This window comes from Panulirus ornatus, chromosome 55 (genome assembly GCF_036320965.1).
Source record: "Panulirus ornatus isolate Po-2019 chromosome 55, ASM3632096v1, whole genome shotgun sequence".
Taxonomy (NCBI): domain Eukaryota; kingdom Metazoa; phylum Arthropoda; class Malacostraca; order Decapoda; family Palinuridae; genus Panulirus; species Panulirus ornatus.
The window spans coordinates 22,685,543-22,711,836 of record NC_092278.1 but is presented as its reverse complement, the minus strand read 5'-3'; the positions used below and the strand labels follow the sequence as shown (position 1 = coordinate 22,711,836).

Here is a 26,294-nt window from a genome sequence, read left to right as displayed (position 1 = left end):
AGAGCTTGGTCCTTTAAGGATTAATGAATTGCAAAAAAAGAGACATAGATGAAAGAGCCATGTTGCTCATAGAGTGATCAATCAAATTTTATAGCTCATTAAGTTATCAATCAAAAACATCTAGTTAATATTCATGGTATAATTCCTGGAAAAGACTAACTTTTCCAGGAATTGTACTATGAATATTAACTAGATGTTTTTGATTGATAACTTAATGAGCAATAAAATTTGATTGATCAAAAGACTAACTTTTCCAGGAATTGTACCATGAATATTAACTAGATGTTTTTGATTGATAACTTAATGAGCAATAAAATTTGATTGATCACTCTATGAGCAACATGGCTCTTTCATCTATGTCTTTTTTTTACTTCATTAACCCTTAAAGGACCAAGCTCTGTAAATTTAGTGGAGTACGTACCCAGAGAATTGAGTTAGGGAAGGTTGGAATCTTTCTCATAATTATTTTTACTTGATTAATATGCTACTTCACATGAGACTTTGCAAAGTTGTGTGTAATAGAAAATATGTTGAATGTACCACTCCATTTGGTGCAGTAAAGAGGGATCAGGACATTGAAGTTTAGTGGGTTTAATTGAGTAAAGTATAAGGGTAAAGTATCTGAAGAAAAATGGAATGACGTGCGAAATAAGTGTGCAGTGATGAACTTATCGACGTTATATAAAGCTGTACGAATTTATAACAAAAACTAATACCAATGGAGAATATGCATGAGCCACTCTTAATTCTTTAAGAGTGCTTTCTTGGGTAAAATATTGAAACATAAATGAATGGAAATTTAGACTTTTATACACAAAAATTTGGATATTTACTGCATATTCCTATACACAGACTCATAACCAATATTACATTCATAAAAAATGCATTATCTGTATTACTCTAGAAGAGACAAGTGCCCCGGTAAAGAAAAGCTCTTATATCCCTGATGGAGTATTGTTGAACTATAGGAAAGTTGACTTCAGGTGCACCAATATGAACTGCTATGAGCAATGTATTAAGTAATGAGAGACTTTTGTCCAGTGCAGACCTGAATCTTACAAATGCATGTCCCTTCACCTTTCATTAAAAAAAAAATAGTTAAGAGAAAGCTATCTAAGATGAGTGAATTAACAGTAAACAATGTACAGTCTCGGTCAACTTTGAATTTTACATAAAATGGAAATTTCCAGATTAAAAAACCCCATCATTATTTTCCCTCTTTTGGTCTATCTACATTTAAAAAAATCATTTTTTTTCTTGTAAGACTGGATATGACATGTAAAGTATTTGCTAGGACCAACCATAATCCATAAAGTCTTGCATACAAAATCTTTATGATCACTTGGAAAATCTTGGTCCTTTGTAATTAGACCTATAGAATAACCTGAATAACAGCAATTTTTTGAGCTTGTAATAAGAAAGCTACTGATTTGTTAGATGCCTTTCAGAGTTAACACTATGCAACAAAATGATAAAGGAAAAATTCTTGATATTCCATTGTTAAAGTCCTTAGTCAAATGAAGCAAACAGTAGCTTGGAATGAATAAAAAATTTTTTTGTCAAACTGTTAAATGAAAATATCACACTCAGGGACTTTATCAGTACCAAATGGGATCAGGTAAGAATCTACTATAAAGGCATTCATTTATAACTCCTAAAAGAACTTCCTTATGAATCTTATCTATAAAGTCCTAGAAAATGGGATAAGAACAGCTCGACCGATACCGACTATGTCGTGATGGACACGTGTACAATGAAGACATTAAAACCCCCTTTTATTTGAACAAGTATCTACTAAGAACCCTTACCCAAGTCTACTGAGATACAAATATTTAAAAAACACACCTGAGTCACTATACTGAACAGTTTTCTCATCAAATGAGAAGTTACATTTTACAATAATTTTTGAAGACACAGAGCTCCAAATCAATACAAAACATCACATATTTAACCATCAATAAAATATATTGCCAACTTCTTTCAAAGGATTTTTTTTCTTTCATACAACCTGTAAGTACAATACATCAATAGGTTAATCGATTGTAATGCATAAAGACTTCTTATGTTCTCAAGCATTGTTTCACCCATCCAAATTAAATGATAAACTTTCAACATACACACCTACAGCTCAAAAAAGATTATGCTTCCTATAAGGACAGAAACAGGAGCAGCATTTACTGTCACAGATTCCACAATTGAATTTAATGCTTTGAAATGTTCAGTTAAGTCCTTCAGAAAAGCCAGCTTTGTAAGTATTCAAGACATCATTGAGAATATAATCAATCTGGCAAGAGAAACAGGTGCCCTAATATACTGGTCTTAATACCTACAGCTCACAACTATGAAATATTGACAGATATCAGTGCAACATTTCTTATATTTTGCATCTGCTAGTAGAATGATATGGTTGTGCTACCTAAACTCTTAGATATTTGCATACATGTAAAAAGAAAAATATTACGTCATGGAGTATACAAGATTCAATGTTATAAGAAATCTATTGCAAATCTCTTTGCACAAGATTTGGAATCCATGAAAGGTCTGACAAACAACATATATCAGGTCTGAAGATTCTCATACATTTTTTTAAAGCCTACATGTTGCAGTTTCTGGAATAGGAAAAAAATATTAAGAAATAAATGGCCACCTATGACTGGCTTACTTTCTATGAGAACTCTCATCACTTCTTTAAAAGTAAAAACTGTGACAGATCATACTAAGAACCATTACAGAATATACAGGTTTTCTACAAGAAAAATCCTATTAACCACTTTCATTGCCACATACACAAAAAGAAGATAGGAAATGTTAAAGCTCTTATGACAGCAACATAAGCCGGTATTTCTATTTAACATAAATCTTAAAAGCAAAACCACACTGCCATTCAAAACAAACACAATTATAAGTGAGTGGCACTACAACATCATTTAAATCAACATAAAATACACTTCACTGTTTGACTGGCAAGCACAGAAGTAACTATAAAAATGGTCGCATCTTTATTACAATGGTAGTTAAATATATCACAGGAATATCAGTTTGTGCCTTCTTAAGATTTTTGATATCCGTCAGGCTACAACTTGGGAATGAACTTGTAGTTCATATTATGAAATCATTCCAAATGAAAATCTTGGGGAAAAATGAGATCACAGAAAATAAGGTAACAAGAACACAACTAATGTTAGAGTTCACACAAATATGAAACTAAAGACATGATTTATAAAACACTAGTTATTTAAAAATGACTATGGAAAATTCTTTTATACTTCAGAATACAATATTCACTGACACAAAAAAAAGAGAACTAAAGAAAATTATGTCTCTTTTCAGGATAAAGCTTGTGAATCATCATATCTTGAAGAAGGGCCCTAAAATGAGAAATAATGAAGCAACATCTGCATCTACATTAAGGGAGACCAGGCATACAACCAAACAGACTAATCCTCGCCCAAGTTTTCTGCAAAACCATCAGACTCGGTGACAAGAGCTCGTTCCAAGATGACTCGCCCCTCCTTGTACCTGAAAAAAGGTTACATCTCTACTATTACTGATGACAAAAATGCAATTTGGATGAATTTTACGAAAGGGATATGATTAAGGTAGTAGTGGTCGGTAGGAAGCCAATGACCAGGGAGATATCTTACCAGTTCTACCCACCTGGGTATCAGGAGGGTTAATGGCTAAGAAGCAGCAAATGAGTTCACCAGTTATGGAGAATCTAGTGCCGAGGCCATCTTCTTGGGGGTGTTTCAGCTGGGTGCAGGCATCAGAGATATAGTTAGACAGGATATGATTAAGTAAAGAGATTAAAACAAGAAAATGAAGATACAAAAGGTAAAGGAAAGGGATGTAGTAGAAAGTGGTTCATTACTATTAGATGAAGCCCTAAGATGTTGATGGACAGACAAATGTATGTACATCACAGAATGGATTTGAACCCTTGGCAGGGCACTTGGCGACCTCAGCCACCCTTAAGTTAAGAAAACACACATGTGTACCCCAGACCTAAACTTGGTAAGAGTAGTTTGGACTTTAATCTATCACAGCTCTGATGGTGTGGCAAAATGTCAATGGACAGACTAATGTATATACACCATGGGTTGGATTCAAACACTGGGCAGGTTGCATGTAGCTGAGGTAGCCAGGTCTCCCGATCAGAGTTCAAATCTGAACTGTAGTGTATATACATTTTTCTGTCCATCAAACATATTTGATATACAATCAGAGCCGTGACAGACTGAAGTCCATACTACCCCCCATCAAGCTGAAGTTATGGCATACGTATAAACACCAGAATCCTGATATGTGTGTCTTTTCAACCTCTGTATGGCCAAGGTAGCAGAGCACCCTTCCCAGGGTTAATGTCTAACCTGTGGTGTATATACATAAAGCTCAAAATTAAGGTGCAGGTAGTAGTTGGTAAGCAGCCAACAATCAGGGAGTTAGATTACCACTACTATCAGCCTGGGTATCCAGAGGGTTGGAGGAGACTGTGCAGTGAGCCTGCACTTTAGTGGTTAAGTTGCACTCCTTTGACCCAGGTAGCTGTGTTTTCTTTCTGCCTTACCCACACACGGAGCATTTCATAACATAACAATTAACTCATACAGCTCATTCTTTGTAACTAGATTTTCCTGCAGAGCAGTATGTGCTAGCCTTGCCTTTTGGCAAGATGGTAAGACTTACAGAGAAAAGTAATAGGTAAGAACATTTAGGCAGGAGTATTAGGTTGAAACATGTTGAGGTAGTAGGTAGGAATATTAGGCAGGAGCATTACATAGACGTAGGCAGAAGGAACATTAGGTAGAAGCCTCTGTAAAAATGGCACGAGTGGTCTGTTAAGGGTGAGGCACTAAAGGCCGAGAAGTGGCAATGGAATGCACCAGTTATGGACACTATTGCCATGACCAACTCCCTTGAGGGTATTACAGGTGGGCACAGGGCTCAGAGATAAATGGTTAGGATATGATTAACTAAGAGTAAATGGATAAGATATTTTCTACTATAGAGGTTAAAACAAGAAAATTGAGATAACAGGTAAAGGAAAGGACTGGAGTGGCAAGAGGTTCATTGCAATTAGATGAAGTCCTAAGATATTGATGGACAAACAAACTTATATACACCATGGATTGGATTCGAACTCTAGGCAGGGCACGTAGCTACCTCGGCCACCCTTAGGATAAGAGGACACACACCAGGATTCAGGTGTTTAACCTGTGCCCCAACCTGTGGTATAAGTAGATCCTTCTGTCAATCAACATATTTAACACACAATCAGAGTAGCGATAGATTGGAGTCCATACTACCCTCATCAAGATGAGGCTGAGGCACAAGTATAAACACCAGAATCCTGATGTGTGTCTTTACCTTTGTGTGGCCAAGGTAGTCAGGCACCCTTCCCAGGGTTCATATCCAACCTGTGTTGTATATTGATGAAGCACTACATTGAGACTAAAGAACACCAGAGATATGGATGATGCAACAATATCCTCCTTTAGCCAGCATGAACACAGAGAAGAAATAGGAAAGTGAATGTATAACATAAGGGAGAAAATATCTAAATGATTAATCAACAGAAAATATCATGTAGTGGAATTGCGATGAAAAAAAAAAAGCAAATTAGTTAATGTTTTGAATAATGACATGGAAGCATAATAAAGATTCTCTTTTACACCTAGCTGCCTTTCCTGCTATATTGAGGAAGCATTAATAACAAATGGATAATAGCACTACACGAACAAGCATCAGAGATACTGATAGATCAAATTTCTGGTTATTGAGGATGATGTGCCAAAAGTAGTGACTACCATCCACAGCTAAGCACTAAAGACTTCTCAGTTTACAGTGAAAAAATTAAATAGTAATTATTAAAGCATGAATCAAATGCAATTATGAGGATTACACTAATTAGCAATGAGGTCACACAGTACTTCAATGCTACCCGACTATGTGGTCATGAAGCAAAAACACTGGTTATATGTGTTATACGACCTTTAACTTTAGCTGCTCTGCTGCCAGGCATATGAGATACTCAGGGACTTTCAAGTACACAGAGTGAGATATGTAATAATTTTAGAAGCATCTCTGATACAAATATGATTACCAAGGGTTTTCAGCAAAGTAACTTGTATTTTGTATTAGTGACACAGCTTCAAAAATTATTACACATATGGGTGCAGATTCTGAAGATGCTTCCATGATAATGCTGCATACACCAACCAAAGTTTCAAAAAATAGGCTCTGGCATCTAGTAACAATGCTTGGGAAGCCACTACATGCATCAGAGGATACCTATTTCACCTCAAGAGCAAGGCAGCAAATTCATGAATATTGATTATATACACCCTAGCCACAATGAACAGAAACTTGAAAATATGTAAGTGTATATGCCTTAGCATATGAAAATGAGTTAAGGACAAATAACCATTTTTTTTTTTTTCACTTTCAAAGATATTCTTTTTAGCTGCCATCATAAGCATAAGCCTAGCTGTATTACTCTTAATATGGAGTACTAAATTGATGAGAATATGGGTAATCTGCACAGCTGCTACTTATCCAAACAAAAGCTACATTAAAAATGTCCAGAATAAACATTACAACAATATCAATAAGCTTTGAAGAAACTTATGAACCACTTACCTCTGACTCTCCTCAGTGGCAAACTCATAAATCCAGCCAAGCTTTGCATTGCAGTTTTTGCACGAAACATCACGCACCATGTGACGTCCAGTGAGCATCACTCGATCCTGAACTTCACTAAGATACAAAAGCAAAGGATATGTAGATCAATACTATGTACTGTATCATAAAGATCTTATACAGGACAGTATACTTAAAAATTTGTGAGTTTAAAATCCAAACCAATACTTCATTATAGCAAAATGTTATCTAATATGCTAATTTTCCCACACTTAATATTTTCTTTCTATCAGCTGAACATTACTGCAAATTTTATTCAGCTTCTCTTTATAAGAGTATATATTCTCACTGAGTTAAACAGTGAGGAGCTTTCTTTATTTATTCATTTATTATATTTTGTCGCTGCCTCCTGCATTAGCAAGGTAGCGCAAGGAAACAGACCAAAGAATGGCTCAACCGACCCACATACACATGTATGTACATAAACGCCCACACATGCACATATACATGCCTATACATTTCAACGTATACATACATATACATACACACATACATACTATTTATTTATTTTGCTTTGTCGCTGTCTCCCGCGTTTGCGAGGTAGCGCAAGGAAACAGACGAAAGAATGGCCCAACCCACCCACATACACATGTATATACATATGCATCCACACACGCAAATATACATACCTTTCCATCTCAATGTACACATATATATACACACACAGACATATACATATATACACATGTACATAATTCATACTGTCTGCCTTTATTTATTCCCATTGCCATCTCGCAACACATGGAATAACATCCCCCTCCCCCTCATGTGTGTGAGGCAGCGCTAGGAAAAGACAACAAAGGCCCCATTCGTTCACACTCAGTCTCTAGCTGTCATGTAATAATGCCCGAAACCACAGCTCCCTTTCCACATCCAGGCCCCACACAACTTTCCATGGTTTACCCCAGACGCTTCACATGCCCTGATTCAATCCATTGACAGCATGTCGACCCCGGTATACCACATCGATCCAATTCACTCTATTCCTTGCCCGCCTTTCACCCTCCTGTATGTTCAGGCCCTGATCACTCAAAATCTTTTTCACTCAATCTTTCCACCTCCAATTTGGTTTCCCACTTCTCCTCGTTCCCTCCACCTCCGACACATATATCCTCTTGGTCAATCTTTCCTCACTCATTCTCTCCATGTGCCCAAACCATTTCAGAACACACTCTTCTGCTCTCTCAACCACGCTCTTTTTATTTCCACACATCTCTCTTACCCTTACATTACTTACTCGATCAAACTACCTCACACCACATATTGTCCTCAAACATCTCATTTCCAGCACATCCACCCTCCTGCACACAACATACATACATATGTACATATTCATACATGCTGCCTTCATCCATTCCCGCCACACAAGAAATGACACCCCCCTTCCCCCGTGTGTGCACGAGGTAGCGCTAGGAAAGGACAACAATAGGCCACATTTGTCCACACTCGGTCTCTAGTAATGCACCGAAACCACAGCTCCCTTTCCACATCCAGGCCCCACTTTCCATGGTTTACCCCAGACACCACATGCCCTGGTTGAATCCATTGACAGCACATATTTCTATTGTAAGGCATTCCTCTCCTCTGTTTTACCAAATACCATATTTAATTATGCCAAAGGGATATATTCAGTCAACAACTCTAACTACAAAACCACAGAAGCCCATTTTAGACACACACACAAATACATAGAATATTATTATATTTTTTATTATTTTTATTCTGCTTTGTCGCTGTCTCCCGCGTTAGTGAGGTAGCGCAAGGAAACAGATGAAAGAATGGCCCAACCCACCCACATACACATGTATATACATACACGTCCACACATGCATATATACATACCTATACATCTCAATGTATACATATATATACACACACAGACTTATACATGTATACACATGTACATAATTCATACAGTCTGCCTTTATTCGTTCCCATCGCCACCTTGCCACCTCGCCACACATGGAATAACAACCCCCTCCCCCCTCATGTGTGCGAGGTAGCATGTGAAGCGTCTGGGGTAAACCATGGAAAGTTCTGTGGGGCCTGAATGTGGAAAGGGAGCTGTGGTTTCGGTGCATTATTACATGACAGCTAGAGACTGAGTGTGAACGAATGGGGCCTTTGTTGTCTTTTTCTAGCGCTACATAGATATGAGACAAAAATAAAGACACACTAATACAAAGTAACAAGACCAATGTGTTGTTATAATTACAATACCTGGTAAGTCTGGAAACACAGTATCAACTTCAAAAAAGTACTGATGATCATGATGACATCAAAAATCCTTTCATAAAGTGCACGAACATAATATTATACCTTTTAAATCCCTCTCAATACTGAATTCAGTTTACATTCAACACATAACTGAGTGAAATTGTGTGCACTTCAGCTGCAAGAGTCTGAGATGCTGTTTCATTACCCAATATTGATAAAGTTATTCTTTAACCCTTTACTGGCATTTACCATGGGGTATGAGTCAAAAATGGCAGCAATTACTGTGGGGTCTAAATTTTTGTCTGTCTATCCACCTGTCTATATCTCTGACGCATGTTCCTTTTGGGAAGTCCCTCAAGGTGGCAACCAAAGCAAAAGTTTCCGTAACTGGTGAGCACCAGTGCCACTTCTTAGCCTTTAGTGCACTTTTGTCTGCACACCAGAAATTTAAATTAGATGGGTACAGTATGCAGAGATGTGCTATGTCACAAACAACTAGGTTTAGCACTGGGAAAAATACCGAGCTTCAGTTTCCCACATAAAAGCACTTTAGTGTGCACAAAATTATTAGTGGCTAATCAGTGATAGTATAAGGGGCAGAGAAGATACACAGTTGAATGAGTCAGCAAGTCAATAAATGCATAATAAGCTGTGTACCTGATATAAGCCAAATTTATGTTTGTACAGCAACAAATATGGTAAAGCATCAGATTTTTTGGATATTTCTTATCAATTACCAGGAATAAAATTTAAAATTACTTTGTCCTTTTTACTTTTTCTGTGATAAACTGTAGTCCACATCACTAATATATTCAAAAGATGTAAGGATTATTCCTAATAAACACAACATCTGGATTTTACTTGCATATGCCTTGGTATGCTGTACTGAAATGAAAATATATATTATGGTACAAGAGACAAAAATCTAAATAAAATGCCAACATTTTTACAACCAGCACTGACTGAGGTATAAAGAATGTTATTACTATCATTGTTATTATTAAACTATTGTTGTAAGTATTACTCACTTGTTACCGACACTAAATCGCTAAAACAGGAAAAGCAATTACATTTACAAAAATAACATTATTTTTTTTATTATATTATACTTTGTCACTGTCTCCTGTGTTAGCAAGGTAGCACAAGGAAACAGAAGAAAGAATGGCCCGACCCACCCACATACACATGTATATACATACACGTCCACACATGTACATATACATACCTATACATCTAAACATATACATATATTATCTAAACATACATATATATATATATATATATATATATATATATATATATATATATATATATATATATATATATACACACACAGACATATACATATATATGTACATATCTTTTTCACTCCATCCTTCCATCTCCAATTTGGTCTCCCACTTCTCGTTCCCTCCACCTGTGACACATATATCCTCTTTGTCAATCTTTCCTCACTCATTCTCTCCATGTGACCAAACCATTTCAAAACACCCTCTTCTGCTCTCTCAACCACACTCTTTTTATTACCACACATCTCTCTTACTCTTTCATTACTTAGTCGATCAAACCACCTCACACCACATATTGTCCTCAAACATCTCATATCCAGCACATCCACCCTCCTCCACACAACTCTATCTATAGCCCATGCCTCGCAACCATATAACATTTTTGGAACCACTTTTCCTTCAAACATCCCCAATTTTGCTTTCCAAGATAACGTTCTAGATTTCCACACATTTTTCAATGCTCCCAGAAGTTTCGCCCCCTCCTCCCACCCTATGATTCACTTCTGTTTCCATGGTTCCATCTGCTGCCAAATCCACTACCAGATATCTAAAATACTTCACTTCCTCCAGTTTTTCTCCATTCAAACTTAGCTCCCAGTTGACGTCCCTCAACCCTACTGTACCTAATAACCTGGCTCTTATTCACATTTACTCTCAGCTTTCTTCTTTCACACACTTTACCAAACTCAGTCACCAGCTTCTCCAGTTTCTCACCCGAATCAGCCACCAGCGCTGTATCATCAGCGAACAACAACGGACTCACTTTCCAAGCTCTCTCATCCACAACAGACTGTATACTTGCTCCTCTTTCCAAAACTCTTGCATTCACCTCCCTAACAACCCCATCCATAAACAAATCAAACGACCATGGAGACATCACGCACCCCTGCCGCAAACCAACATTCATTGAGAACCAATCACTTTCCTCTCTTCCTACACATACACATGCCTTACATCCTCGATAAAATCTTTTCACATACATAACATTATTGTATATAAACTCTCGACAGCTTTTGTGTAATCCCGCAGCTTCAAGGCCATGTTGCTTGGTATGGTGGGCTCCACTGGGGTGCAGAATTCCCAGATAATCCCATGATCTTTTCATTTCATTTAAACGTGATTATAAATCTTTGTTGAATGTGATTTCTTGCTCACTGTGGTACCACTTGCATGCAAAGTCCTGGAACACCCATGAAAGGTTAATAAATCTTACAACATACCTGTAAGTAAGATTGACGACTCGCTTAAAGAGAAATGCTCGACCTGTAGCTCCAGTAAAACGGGTTGATATAAGCTCAGTGCGATTGGTTAGAATTGTGTAACATGTGGCACAGGAAAACAACCTTGTTCCACCAATGTGTTCCAGAAAGATACGGCCCATCTTGAATAGGTACTTGGTTTGTTACAAAAAGCAACTCCTGAAAAAAGAAGAGTCTAATTGGTCTTTCTTAAACACTATCTTAAGATGTGAAAATCAGAAATAAAGCAAAAAAAAATGCTGTAGGAGATATCTACTTTCACTATGTGCCCAGTAACTGCCTACTTTGGGGGAGAGGGGGTGATGATGATGATGCTGAGATGCTGAAGCAGGGTAGTAAACTCCTGCAAAGTTCAACCTTTAAAATTGCATTTATTTCATGCAAAGCAGATGTTCACATGATCTAATATGTGTTAGCATGACAGTGTATGGAAGTCACATAAGTCTAAAGGCACATGGTACTTATGTGCCTGGTGGTACTAAATGGCTGACATCATGTCACTTACAATGCCTTACAGTGGTAGTACAATCAAGAGCATTTAAAAGTCCTAGATTTTTGTAATTAGAGAGAAGCACTCTTTTCAACTATCACAATTAGAATGACAAATATTTAGTTTTTCACTTATTTTCCTGTCTCCAGCGACACTGAGGGAAAGAGGCTGTTTCCCCGTCTGCAATTATGTTCGTTGATGATGCAACAAGGATACTTCTGAAACAGATACAGCCTACATCTGGTGAACTCTTCTAAACTGGTGTGTTAATAAAATATTGATCTCTAAAGTCAAAGTATTATTTGAATTAAGAAAATATTTTGGAAAAACCACAAAAAGCAGCTTCATAACCCTCAATTATGAATCATATTCAATTAGAACTTCCCATGAACAACAACTGTCACCAAAAGAATGCTTCTTTGAACTGTGAAAGTTCATTTTCCATGCATACTGTATATTTATTTTCAATTCTTTATCTACATAATGCATAACCTTACACTTAACCTTGCTGAATTTCGTCTACCACTTCTCGTACATGGTGTACAACCAATTCAAATTCAAACTATAAACATGCCATTTCAGTGGGAATCTTGAATGCCAAGGCATTCAAAATTTATATGTTTTCGGACTACAGACATAAGTTCTATCAGTACTGTAACTTCCTGATAAAATAATTTAAGCTACCAACTTGATTTCAACTCAACCTAATTACCATAATGTGGGTAAGTTCTGGTTTGGTTACATTAAATGTAAGTAGTCATATTGGTTTGATAAGGTAATAGATCACTTAAAAATCTTAACATAACATCAGGCACTCTTCAGTGCATAACTGAGTACGCAAATTAGGATCTGACCTTTTAGTTTTAATGTAGCTGATTTCCCCAAAGGAAGTTCGCATTTACTTAATTTGAATATTGTGAACCATGGAAATCTTAACTTAACTATAAATCATTAGCTCCAGTTACTGCACTGCCCAAATATCCTTCCTCAATCAGGATACTTACCATTACTTAAACAATGAGCTGTTTCTATGGTGAAATGCATGATGCTACTGCATAAAGCATACACAATCCTTACAAAAGAAAAAATATCATGGGTGCACATTCCCTACAAAATTAATTACATAATGCATTACAGTAGTTGCAGTAATCCTTCCTGAAAGAAGTACTACATGAGGGTTTCCAGCCCCCTGCTTAATCACCTTCAGCATACAAGAAGTACGAGATTAGTGTTATTTCTATCCTTTCCCAAGGAATAATTCCAAAATTTACCTAAAATATTATTTTTGTCTTCCTATCTTATGTCACAATCTTTAATATTTTCCTATGGAAAATTGTGCTTTACATGGATATATTAAGAATACAAACGGGATATTTTTTGATGTTTATTTTACTTTGTTGCTGTCTCCCGCGTTAGCGAGGTAGCGCAAGGAAACACGAAAGAATGGCCCAACCCACCCACATACACATGTATATACATACGCGTCCACACACGCAAATATACATACCTATACATCTCAACATATACATATATATATATACACACACAGACATATACATATATACACATGTACATAATTCATACTGTCTGCCTTTGTTCATTCCCATCGCCACCCTGCCACACATGAAATAACAATCCCCTCCCCAGCATGTGTGCGAGGTAGCGCTAGGAAAAGACAACAAAGGCCACATTCGTTCACACTCAGTCTCTAGCGTAATAATGCACCGAAACCACAGCTCCCTTTCCACATCCAGGCCCCACAGAACTTTCCATGGTTTACCCCAGACACTTCACATGCCCTGGTTCAATCCACCGACAGCACGTCAACCCCGGTATACCACATAATTCCAATTCACTCTATTCCTTGCATGCCTTTCACCCTCCTGTATGTTCAGGCCCTAATCACTCAAAACCTTTTTCACCCCATCTTTCCACCTCCAATTTGGTCTCCCACTTCTCCTCACTACCTCCACCTCAGACACATATATCCTCTTGGTCAATCTTTCTTCACTCATTCTCTCCATGTGACCAAACCATTTCAAAACACCCTCTTCTGCTATCTCAACCACACTCTTTTTATTACCACACATCTCTCTTCCCCTATTATTACTTACTCAATCAAACCACCTCACACCACATATTGTCCTCAAACATCTTATTTCCAGCACATCCACCCTCCTCCGCACAACTCTATCTATAGCCCATGCCTTGCAACCATATAACACGGAACAACTACCCCTTCAAACATACCCATTTTTGCTTTCCGAGATAATGTTCTCGACTTCCACACATTCTTCAACCCTCCCAGAACTTTCACCCACTCCCCACCCTATGATTCACTTCCGCTTCCATGGTTCCATCCGCTGCCAAATCCACTCCCAGATATCTAAAACACTTCACTTCCTCCAGTTTTTCTCCATTCAAACTTACCTCCCAATTGACTTGTCCCTCAACCCTACTGTACTATTACTAATAACCTTGCTCTTTTTCACATTTACTCTTAACTCTCTTCTTTCACACACTTTACCAAACTCAGTCACCAGCTTCTGCAGTTTCTCACACGAATCAGCCACCAGCGCTGAATCATCAGCGAATAACAACAGACTCACTTCCCAAGCTCTCTCATCCACAACAGACTGCATACTTGCCCCTCTTTCTAAAATTCTTGCATTCACCTCCCTAACAACCCCATCCACAAACAAATTAAACTACCATGGAGACATCACACACCTCTGCTGCAAATCAACATTCACTGAGAACCAATCACTTTCCTCTCTTCCTACACGTACACATGCCTTACATCCTCGATAAAAACTTTTCACTGCTTCTAACAACTTGCCTCCCACACCATATATTCTTAATACCTTCCACAGAGCATCTCTATCAACTCTATCATATGCCTTCTCCAGATCCATAAATGCTATATACAAATCCATTTGCTTTTCAAGTATTTCCCATATACATTCTTCAAAGCAAACACCTGATCCACACATCCTCTACCACTTCTGAAACCACACTGCTCTTCCCCAATCTGATGATCTGTACATGCCTTCACCCTCTCAATCAATACCCTCCCATATAATTAAGAGATTAAAAGATTCAACAATAGAAAGAGCTATGAAAGAGGGGGAAAATGAGGGTTATGTAATGTAAAAGTAGGAGAAGCAGATATACAAATAAACAAAACCTTAGAAAACCACAACTAACTTCCTCTTGCAGGCAATATTCACATTAATTTTGATGTTATTTGATACGTTTTTGACAGCATCCTTGTTTTACAAGCAGTTGCTGGCCACTTTACATTCCTTTAGATGTATATGGATTCTGCTGGTTGTCTTCTTGCAGCTGAGTCCATTCGTAGGTACAGGTATTAACATAAAAAAGTAGCTAAAATATATCTGGAAATCAAGAGAAGGGCTACTTATCATGAAAGTAGCAGCCACTTTTATAAATGTACAAAACCTGCGAAATCCTCACCTAACTGCCAATACTTGCCATGTCTTATCACGTGAAAAATTTATTTTTCAATGCTTTGTTCTGATGTGAAATTGCTATGTCTCTCTGCTGAGCTCCAGTTCACTGACACACAAATAAAATAGGTGTAGTGCATGTTCTTAACATGGTGTGGGAAAGAAAAGACTGAAATGTCACTTACATTATATAACGATAACATTATGTCATTTAATCCCTCATTTCCCCCAAGCTTCACAGCTCTCCCAATTTCATTCTCATAGAACAGTAAAACTATCAAAATATGACCTAAATTCATTCTCGTAAAACAGTAAAATTATCAAAATTCTAATCACAAAATTCTTTTCTGATCATCAATAGCCCTGTTCAGTTATATTTCAAAAATTCAATAATACCATGGCATGACCAAAGTTCATAACTACCCGAAATTATTTCTGATGAGACCAATGAAAGATGTTATATCGGAGAGCATGTATTTCACATGATGGGACACAGCAAACAATAATGACTATATTTCGTTCCTCTAGAGTTAGGTGTGGTTTCCATAGAATCTGTTGATTTCTTTAAGTGTTCCACAAACGTGTACATTAATAAATCCAACATTTTTCTAATCTTCAGTGCATTCCCTACAATCAGTTTACCTAAAGTTGTATGAAATAATAAAAAAGTGATCTTAATCATGTTTTCAAATCTTTCATCTCATTACTGATGGAATATACCAGAATTTCTTATGGAATGGTATGACTTACCAATTTATTAAGACTGACTGAGCTTGGCTAAGTAAAAAATGTCAGGTGTTGCATGAATCATAAAATTTGGGAAAATATGAAGGTAATTAAGATAACAGAAGATGATACTTGTAGAAATAACACCTATGCAAACCCCTCCTAACTTCTCCTAGCAGTTGAGATTCCTAGCAGAAATATAGTAGTGGTAACAACAATGGTTAATTGCTCTGCACCATGTACTGGGCCCCTTGTCATAGTGCTGAGCAGCACAGGCAGCTCGTATCAAGTGTTTACGTGTTTCAACAATTGGTGCGATGCTGAAATCATGGGTATATTGCATATGAAGAAACAAAACAAAATGTTAAGAAAAATCTCGACTGCTAAAAGATATCAAGTACATTTCATTGGTTATGTTGATTTCTGCATGTTTTACCTACTTTTGCCTCCCAAGTAGTGACATTACAATAAAATAAACAATATCAAATCCAGTCTTGCCAACCAATCCTACAACTCCGTAAGTAATAACGTCAAAATCCACAATTAACAGTTAGGAAGGTATAACTTTTGACAACCAGCTCTGAAATGCTCCACCCAATATGGTACATTACAAAGAAAAACCTCCTATTTTAATTAATATTTGAGATAAACTACAACTTTCCCCACCTCTATCATACAAGGATAATACAGGTTCATCAGCAATAGTCTACCGTTAGGATAACTATGCAATTTCAAAATTCCTTTGTCCTATTCACTAGCTCAACCTCACCATATTTATACCAAAATATTCCTATTGTGTTTCATTTGTAAGGTGTTTACAACTAAATCAAACGAGTAAAAGTGATAAAATATAAAATAAGTAATGTTAAGATATTTAAGGAACGAATGAGATTTAGAACAGCACGATTACATTACCTAGCTCCTAGCCTCTAAATGAGGACGTCCCACGGAATACAACCCAGTAATGTCTTCTCCAACTAATTATTACGTAACAACAGCTACAGGTTTTTCCTCGACGTCTCTGGGCAGTATGTTGTTCCTCTGAGCCCTAGAACTCGTCCTTAGCGCTGAAAAATCACCTTTATTATGAACGACGTAGAAGACACCGTGAGGGTCACGCTCTTTGTCCTGTGGTTTGTTTTGGTCTCTCAGCTGATCATCGACCCGGCCGTTGCCACCACCATAGAAAACGTGTCAGGTCTGTCGCCAGCTTAACAGAAAACGATAAAGGTCGCGAGCATTCAACCAGTAACTAATTTATATTGCTGTTGTTAGGTTGATAAAAATGGTTGATAGCCGTTGGTGCAAGGAGCATTCATGTGGTGAGAGTTTACATTATCCTAGAACTATCATGAATACGTGAAGGTGTTCATATTTACACCGGTTGTTTTAACGTGGTCAGCCTTCATATTCCCAATAATTGATGGACTATACTAAAGCCCACATAACCAATGTAGCTATATATATATATATATATATATATATATATATATATATATATATATATATATATATATATATGTGTGTGTGTGTGTGTGTGTGTGTGTGTGTGTGTCACTATTGGTCTGTTTCCTGGCCTACCTCGGAGACGCAGGAAACAGCGAATATATATATATATATATATATATATATATATATATATATATATATATATATATATATATACTATTTGCCATTTCCCGCGTTAGCGAGGTAACGTTAAGAACAGAGAACTGGGCCTTAGAGGGAATATCCTCACCTGACCCCCTTCTCTGTTCCTTCTTTTGGAAAATAAAAAAAAAAAACAAGAGAGGGGAGGATTTCCAGCCACCCGCTCCCTCCCCTTTTAGTCGCCTTCTACGACACGCAGGGAATACGTGGGAAGTATTCTTTCTCTCCTATCCCCAGGGATAATATATATATATATATATATATATATATATATATATATATATATATATATATATATATATATATATATATATGATAATTCCTAAAGTCTTAAAAAGAAATATTAGGATATTCCACCCATCATGATTTACCATCACACACACACACACACACACACACCAAAAAAATGAAAAAAAAAAAAAACACTCAAGCTCAGATTTGGCGGGAATCTCATCCGGCCGGCACTTGTGACGCTTGGAAGAAAAACAAATGGCGGCGGACGCGCGCAAAGGCGCCGCGTGTCACGCAAGCGGGCCAGACGGGCCGCCACCGTGGGAAATTTGGCCGTCCCGCAGGAAACCCATGTTTATTTGGAAAAATCTTTGTCCCAGTGTGGCCTTAACCCCTAACCTCTAGTCCATCAGGGGTATCTTATTGACGGATGGACGCGAGTTGATATATATATATATATATATATATATATATATATATATATATATATATATATATATATATATATCTTTTTTCTTTTCTTTCAAACTATTCGCCATTTCCCGCGTTAGCAAGGTAGCGTTAAGAACAGAGGACTGGGCCTCTGAGGGAATATCCTCACCTGGCCTCGTTCTCTGTTCCTTCTTTTGGAAATATATATATATATATATATATATATATATATATATATATATATATATATATATATATATATATATATATATATATATATCACAAAGTCACTGGCAATTATCATGATAAGAGAGACACTGGACCTGGTTCACCAAAGGTTCAGTGTGTCTATGCTGGCAACTATGATGGTACCTACGTATGTTCGATCATAATTCTCACCTGAGTGAGACAGACGGGCTTTTATTGTACTATAGATGTTAAAGCATGTTAAGGTCCTCTTTCGATACGAGTGATTACAGAGGATGTTTTAAAATTCCAACAGACAGACGCCTGTTCGTCTAGCTTTACAAACAACATTAGATGTTAACATGGTGCAAATCAATGCAGGATGTACCACAAAACTTGCATTAACATAAACATGAAAATGATTAAGCTACGAGCCAAGTTATAAATTCAAATGCATGCAATCGTTTGAGGTCGGGTATGTGATATTTTGAAAACGCCAAAAAAATGTCACATTTATTCTGACAGGTTATAGAAGACGAGGAGCGATTCCAAAATACTCATATACTGCCATTAAAGTCCTTAATCATGACTTGGTAATGGTATTCTGAGAAATGAAGGACTATCTTGTGTCGAATCGGTTCAATTTCAAACACCAAGAAGTCTCTATGACTCTTGCAAATATATTCTCAAATGGAACATTTTATTATTAGTAAGTATAAACTTTCTCAGAGGACTGTGCATCCAGAGATAAGGCAGGGTAGAGGCGCTAATCATTATGTGAGCCATGACACTACAGGGGAAGAGGGGAGGAGGAGGTCCATTCACCAAAGCCTAGCCTCACTTCGACCTCCACAAAACCGGGTGAACTTAAAAACGTCATCGAAATCTTATTGCTAAATAGAAAAAAAAAAATGCATCATTCATTACAATTTAGGGATTATCATTTTCCCACAGAGATAATGCGATATAAAGTTTGATAACAAGAGAAGGAGGGATAAGTCTCCCAACAGAAGCTACACATATCCATGCCGGGGGAACTAATGTCAACAAACAGTGGTGAGGGAGATGCCTGCTGGCCAGCTGTCTCCACACCACCACAGTGTCGACCGCTCACTCACTCACATCTCCCACATTACTTGCACTTTTCCCAGATATAATTAGATGGCACGGAGGGAGGAGGCACAGGCGTTCTGAGAGAGAGAGAGAGAGAGAGAGAGAGAGAGAGAGAGAGAGAGAGAGAGAGAGAGAGAGAGAGAGAGAAAGAGAGAGAGAGAGAGAGTGTACACACACTTTTTTTGCTTCGTTTCCCGAGTTAACAGGGAAGCGCCGGGAACGGACAAAAACTGAAAAAAAAGGGGCCTCATCCGCTCACATCCATTCCCCAGCTCCTATGTGTAATGCACCGAAATCCCGGCCTGCCACCCAGTCCACAGCCAAGCCTCATGGAAAGCCTCGTGGACCTTTCTGCGGTTTCCCCCAGCCAGCTTCACATGACCAGGCTCAGTTCATCGACAGCTAAGTGACACACACACACACTCACACACACACTGTGGGGGTGACCTCATCACAACCTTTCAGCTTTTAAAAAGAAATCGACAAAGTGGACAGTATAAAGTATATTGTTATTCTTTCTCTGCTTTGAAACCTCTTACAAACAGTAATGGTTTACAGAGCCCAAGTCCTCCGGCGACCAAAAACTTCAACATAAACAAAATGAAATACATTTAAGACAAAATATTTTTTTTCCGTAGCCGCCAACTTTACAATTTCAGAACTGCGATCAGTTTTCATTCTCAATCTCCTCTGGTTATTCATCAAGTGTATGATAGTACTACTAATACCAATAATAAACACAATAACAGTGGGGATATTTGTTTGGGATGGTGTACGACCAGTAACAAAAACGTGTTGTTTTGACCTTTGTTACGGGATCACAAAACCATTAGTTCCCCCTTTTCCTTGACACTACCAACCTCAAAACTAACTGTTATACGAGAAGGTATCTGATTTATCTCGCACTATTTTTGTATACTGTAGTCTCAAGAACAAATGGTGTGACAAGAGACAAATGTCATATTTCCTTTACAATCTATTTGCCATCAGAGTAAAGTATGTGGAAGTATATAATTTACTCGTACCAACGTTTTCGATAGGAAGGAATTGCTACATAAGAACAGGTTGATCTACGCTGTTCGTCACTCACAGCAGAACCTGGTGTTATATGTGAGAACAGCAGTGAACGAACTAATATATGAGAGAGAGAGAGAGAGAGAGAGAGAGAGAGAGAGAGAGAGAGAGAGAGAGAGAGAGAGAGAGAGAGAGAGAGAGAGAGAGAGAGTCCTGAACGGTGGGGATCAAAAACCCATTAACAATGGTCAAGTCACCGACCAACAGTCCCACCCACCTTTCAACCCTCAAATACCTACCGAAAATTTATCTGAGAATTCTCCTTACTTTACCGTTTCTTTAATTATCAAAAATAATCGTTATTATTCTTTCCATATTTCGAAAATGTCCTGTTTTCTGCTCCCGAATATATGATGAAACAATAGTTTCAACATTTCTATATGCCGAACATTACCCTTTAACATATGACTACATATTCACACCGTAGTTTTTATCATTAAGCTTCGTAACAAGTATTTCTAAAATACATATATCTGGCAACACCAGACACCCAAAGATACACACACACACACACACACACACACACACGAAGCCATAAGACATGCAAAAACTACATATAAGACGCACACATTGCTAACACATGTACGCACTCGACTACACATTTTTTTTTTACCTACATAAAAACTTACATATAACTTCTCTCCACACATAACCCTCGCTTCCTACCCTAACACACGCTGGCCCTAAGGTAACTTGACCCCCACTTGACCTGGTCACACATATTTGAGGCCAAAGACCGTGACCTGGAAGGTCCCAACCTGACCCGTGGAGGCGGGAGACGCCAACTGACTTCCTCCAGCGCGGAAAACGTTCCTTTGTTTATGTTGCTTCTCGGCAGCGTCTGACCCGCGCTGCCAGACGTAAGATACTAAATACAAGATGGACGAACTAGAGCAACTATCTTTAAAACAAAATAAATCACTGGAAATATCTGGCTAAATGATTCAACATAGAAAAATGAAACAATTCAAAACAAACTTTTAACGTGGCTTATTAATATACAAGAATTCCGGGCACACACACACAAACACACACACACACACACACGGGACTCCATGATGTAGTCGTTAGCATTACTGACCATGAGTCAACACAGACCCGCTCAGGATCTGGCCGGCATGGGTTCGAATCCAGGGTGCGGCAGTCAGTCCACATTCAATTCAAGTGTTCATCCTCCCCCTGATGCGGGCAGGTGCATGTCTGTGCAGACACAGTGTGTATATATATATATATATATATATATATATATATATATATATATATATATATATATATATATATATATATATATGCATTTCGTAAAATTGAGCGCTTGGAGAATATTTTGCTCAGATTTTCAAGTTCTTCAGATTTTAATGAAACTCAGGGTATATGTGGTATTCTATATGGTGATTAAGGATATCGAGTCAAAAGACTGCATTTCGTAAAATTGAGCGCTTAACCACATATTTAATATTAATTACAATTAATTATATCAATATGCTAATTACTTGACTAATTTCACGAATCTTAAGGTTATAACCAAAGATTGTCATTCAACACACGTACAAGGATCTATGCTGAAATTTTCAGGAAAATCTATTTTTTCAAAAAAATCAAAAAAAATCCTAGGCTATAGCCTTGGGAATATTTTGCTCAGATTTTCAAGTTCTTCAGATTTTAATGAAACTCAGGGTATATGTGGTATTCTATATGGTGATTAAGGATATCGAGTCAAAAGACTGCATTTCGTAAAATTGAGCGCTTAACCACATATTTAATATTAATTACAATTAATTATATCAATATGCTAATTACTTGACTAATTTCACGAATCTTAAGGTTATAACCAAAGATTGTCATTCAACAGACGTACAAGGATCTATGCTGAAATTTTCAGGAAAATCTATTTTTCAAAAAAATCAAGAAAAATCCTAGGCTATAGCCTTGGGTAATATTTTGCTCAGATTTTCAAGTTCTTCAGATTTTAATGAAACTCAGGGTATATGTGGTATTCTATATGGTGATTAAGGATATCGAGTCAAAAGACTGCATTTCGTAAAATTGAGCGCTTAACCACATATTTAATATTAATTATAATTAATTATATTAATATGCTAATCACTCGACTAATTACACGAATCTTAAGGTTATAACCAAAGATTGTCATTCAACACACGTACAAGGATCTATGCTGAAATTTTCAGGAAAATCTATTTTTTCAAAAAAATCAAAAAAAATCCTAGGCTATAGCCTTGGGGAATATTTTGCTCAGATTTTCAAGTTCTTCAGATTTTAATGAAACTCAGGGTATATGTGGTATTCTATATGGTGATTAAGGATATCGAGTCAAAAGACTGCATTTCGTAAAATTGAGCGCTTAACCACATATTTAATATTAATTATAATTAATTATATTAATATGCTAATCACTCGACTAATTACACGAATCTTAAGGTTATAACCAAAGATTGTCATTCAACACACGTACAAGGATCTATGCTGAAATTTTCAGGAAAATCTATTTTTTCAAAAAAATCAAAAAAAATCCTAGGCTATAGCCTTGGGGAATATTTTGCTCAGATTTTCAAGTTCTTCAGATTTTAATGAAACTCAGGGTATATGTGGTATTCTATATGGTGATTAAGGATATCGAGTCAAAAGACTGCATTTCGTAAAATTGAGCGCTTAACCACATATTTAATATTAATTATAATTAATTATATTAATATGCTAATCACTCGACTAATTACACGAATCTTAAGGTTATAACCAAAGATTGTCATTCAACACACGTACAAGGATCTATGCTGAAATTTTCAGGAAAATCTATTTTTTCAAAAAAATCAAAAAAAATCCTAGGCTATAGCCTTGGGTAATATTTTGCTCAGATTTTCAAGTTCTTCAGATTTTAATGAAACTCAGGGTATATGTGGTATTCTATATGGTGATTAAGGATATCGAGTCAAAAGACTGCATTTCGTAAAATTGAGCGCTTAACCACATATTTAATATTAATTATAATTAATTATATTAATATGCTAATCACTCGACTAATTACACGAATCTTAAGGTTATAACCAAAGATTGTCATTCAACACACGTACAAGGATCTATGCTGAAATTTTCAGGAAAATCTATTTTTTCAAAAAAATCAAAAAAAATCCTAGGCTATAGCCTTGGGGAATATTTTGCTCAGATTTTCAAGTTCTTCAGATTTTAATGAAACTCAGGGTATATGTGGTATTCTATATGGTGATTAAGGATATCGAGTCAAAAGACTGCATTTCGTAAAATTGAGCGCTTAACCACATATTTAATATTAATTATAATTAATTATATTAATATGCTAATCACTCGACTAATTACACGAATCTTAAGGTTATAACCAAAGATTGTCATTCAACACACGTACAAGGATCTATGCTGAAATTTTCAGGAAAATCTATTTTTTCAAAAAAATCAAAAAAATCCTAGGCTATAGCCTTGGGGAATATTTTGCTCAGATTTTCAAGTTCTTCAGATTTTAATGAAACTCAGGGTATATGTGGTATTCTATATGGTGATTAAGGATATCGAGTCAAAAGACTGCATTTCGTAAAATTGAGCGCTTAACCACATATTTAATATTAATTATAATTAATTATATTAATATGCTAATCACTCGACTAATTACACGAATCTTAAGGTTATAACTAAAGATTGTCATTCAACAGACGTACAAGGATCTATGCTGAAATTTTCAGGAAAATCTATTTTTTCAAAAAAATCAAAAAAAATCCTAGGCTATAGCCTTGGGGAATATTTTGCTCAGATTTTCAAGTTCTTCAGATTTTAATGAAACTCAGGGTATATGTGGTATTCTATATGGTGATTAAGGATATCGAGTCAAAAGACTGCATTTCGTAAAATTGAGCGCTTAACCACATATTTAATATTAATTATAATTAATTATATTAATATGCTAATCACTCGACTAATTACACGAATCTTAAGGTTATAACTAAAGATTGTCATTCAACAGACGTACAAGGATCTATGCTGAAATTTTCAGGAAAATCTATTTTTTCAAAAAAATCAAAAAAAATCCTAGGCTATAGCCTTGGGGAATATTTTGCTCAGATTTTCAAGTTCTTCAGATTTTAATGAAACTCAGGGTATATGTGGTATTCTATATGGTGATTAAGGATATCGAGTCAAAAGACTGCATTTCGTAAAATTGAGCGCTTAACCACATATTTAATATTAATTATAATTAATTATATCAATATGCTAATTACTTGACTAATTTCACGAATCTTAAGGTTATAACCAAAGATTGTCATTCAACACACGTACAAGGATCTATGCTGAAATTTTCAGGAAAATCTATTTTTTCAAAAAAATCAAAAAAAATCCTAGGCTATAGCCTTGGGTAATATTTTGCTCAGATTTTCAAGTTCTTCAGATTTTAATGAAACTCAGGGTATATGTGGTATTCTATATGGTGATTAAGGATATCGAGTCAAAAGACTGCATTTCGTAAAATTGAGCGCTTAACCACATATTTAATATTAATTATAATTAATTATATTAATATGCTAATCACTCGACTAATTACACGAATCTTAAGGTTATAACCAAAGATTGTCATTCAACAGACGTACAAGGATCTATGCTGAAATTTTCAGGAAAATCTATTTTTTCAAAAAAATCAAAAAAAATCCTAGGCTATAGCCTTGGGGAATATTTTGCTCAGATTTTCAAGTTCTTCAGATTTTAATGAAACTCAGGGTATATGTGGTATTCTATATGGTGATTAAGGATATCGAGTCAAAAGACTGCATTTCGTAAAATTGAGCGCTTAACCACATATTTAATATTAATTACAATTAATTATATCAATATGCTAATTACTTGACTAATTTCACGAATCTTAAGGTTATAACCAAAGATTGTCATTCAACACACGTACAAGGATCTATGCTGAAATTTTCAGGAAAATCTATTTTTCAAAAAAATCAAAAAAAATCCTAGGCTATAGCCTTGGGGAATATTTTGCTCAGATTTTCAAGTTCTTCAGATTTTAATGAAACTCAGGGTATATGTGGTATTCTATATGGTGATTAAGGATATCGAGTCAAAAGACTGCATTTCGTAAAATTGAGCGCTTAACCACATATTTAATATTAATTATAATTAATTATATTAATATGCTAATCACTCGACTAATTACACGAATCTTAAGGTTATAACCAAAGATTGTCATTCAACACACGTACAAGGATCTATGCTGAAATTTTCAGGAAAATCTATTTTTCAAAAAAATCAAAAAAAAATCCTAGGCTATAGCCTTGGTAAAATTGAGCGCTTAACCACATATTTAATATTAATTTATAATTAATTATATAATATGCTAATACTGACTAATTTACACGAATCTTAAGGTTATAACCAAAGATTGTCATTCAACAGACGTACAAGGATCTATGCTGAAATT

At 36.3% G+C, this 26,294-nt stretch overlaps 1 protein-coding gene and 1 long non-coding RNA gene across 4 annotated transcripts in view; one reads left to right on the top strand and one right to left on the bottom strand.

Annotated features, from left to right (window-relative positions):
- Positions 1 to 9,675, top strand: part of LOC139765558 (uncharacterized) — a 33,418-nt gene extending 23,743 nt beyond the window's left edge. Inside the window, exon 4 of the long non-coding RNA XR_011716688.1 lies at positions 3,331 to 9,675. This is a non-coding gene — a long non-coding RNA (uncharacterized lncRNA). The remainder of the gene's footprint in view (positions 1 to 3,330) is intronic.
- Positions 789 to 26,294, bottom strand: part of Ype (yippee zinc finger protein) — a 43,034-nt gene continuing 17,528 nt past the window's right edge. Inside the window, exons 1-4 of one of the 3 annotated variants that reach the window (XM_071693108.1) lie at positions 17,230 to 17,324; positions 11,426 to 11,623; positions 6,640 to 6,756; positions 789 to 3,519 (exon numbers count right to left, since the gene is read on the bottom strand). In XM_071693108.1, coding sequence (XP_071549209.1) covers positions 3,438 to 3,519; positions 6,640 to 6,756; positions 11,426 to 11,586 — 360 coding nt within the window. In that variant the 5' untranslated portion in view covers positions 11,587 to 11,623; positions 17,230 to 17,324 and the 3' untranslated portion in view covers positions 789 to 3,437. Of the gene's footprint in view, positions 3,520 to 6,639; positions 6,757 to 11,425; positions 11,624 to 17,065; positions 17,325 to 26,294 lie in introns of those variants that run through there. The other 2 variants (XM_071693107.1, XM_071693109.1) reach the window with 2 other exon arrangements.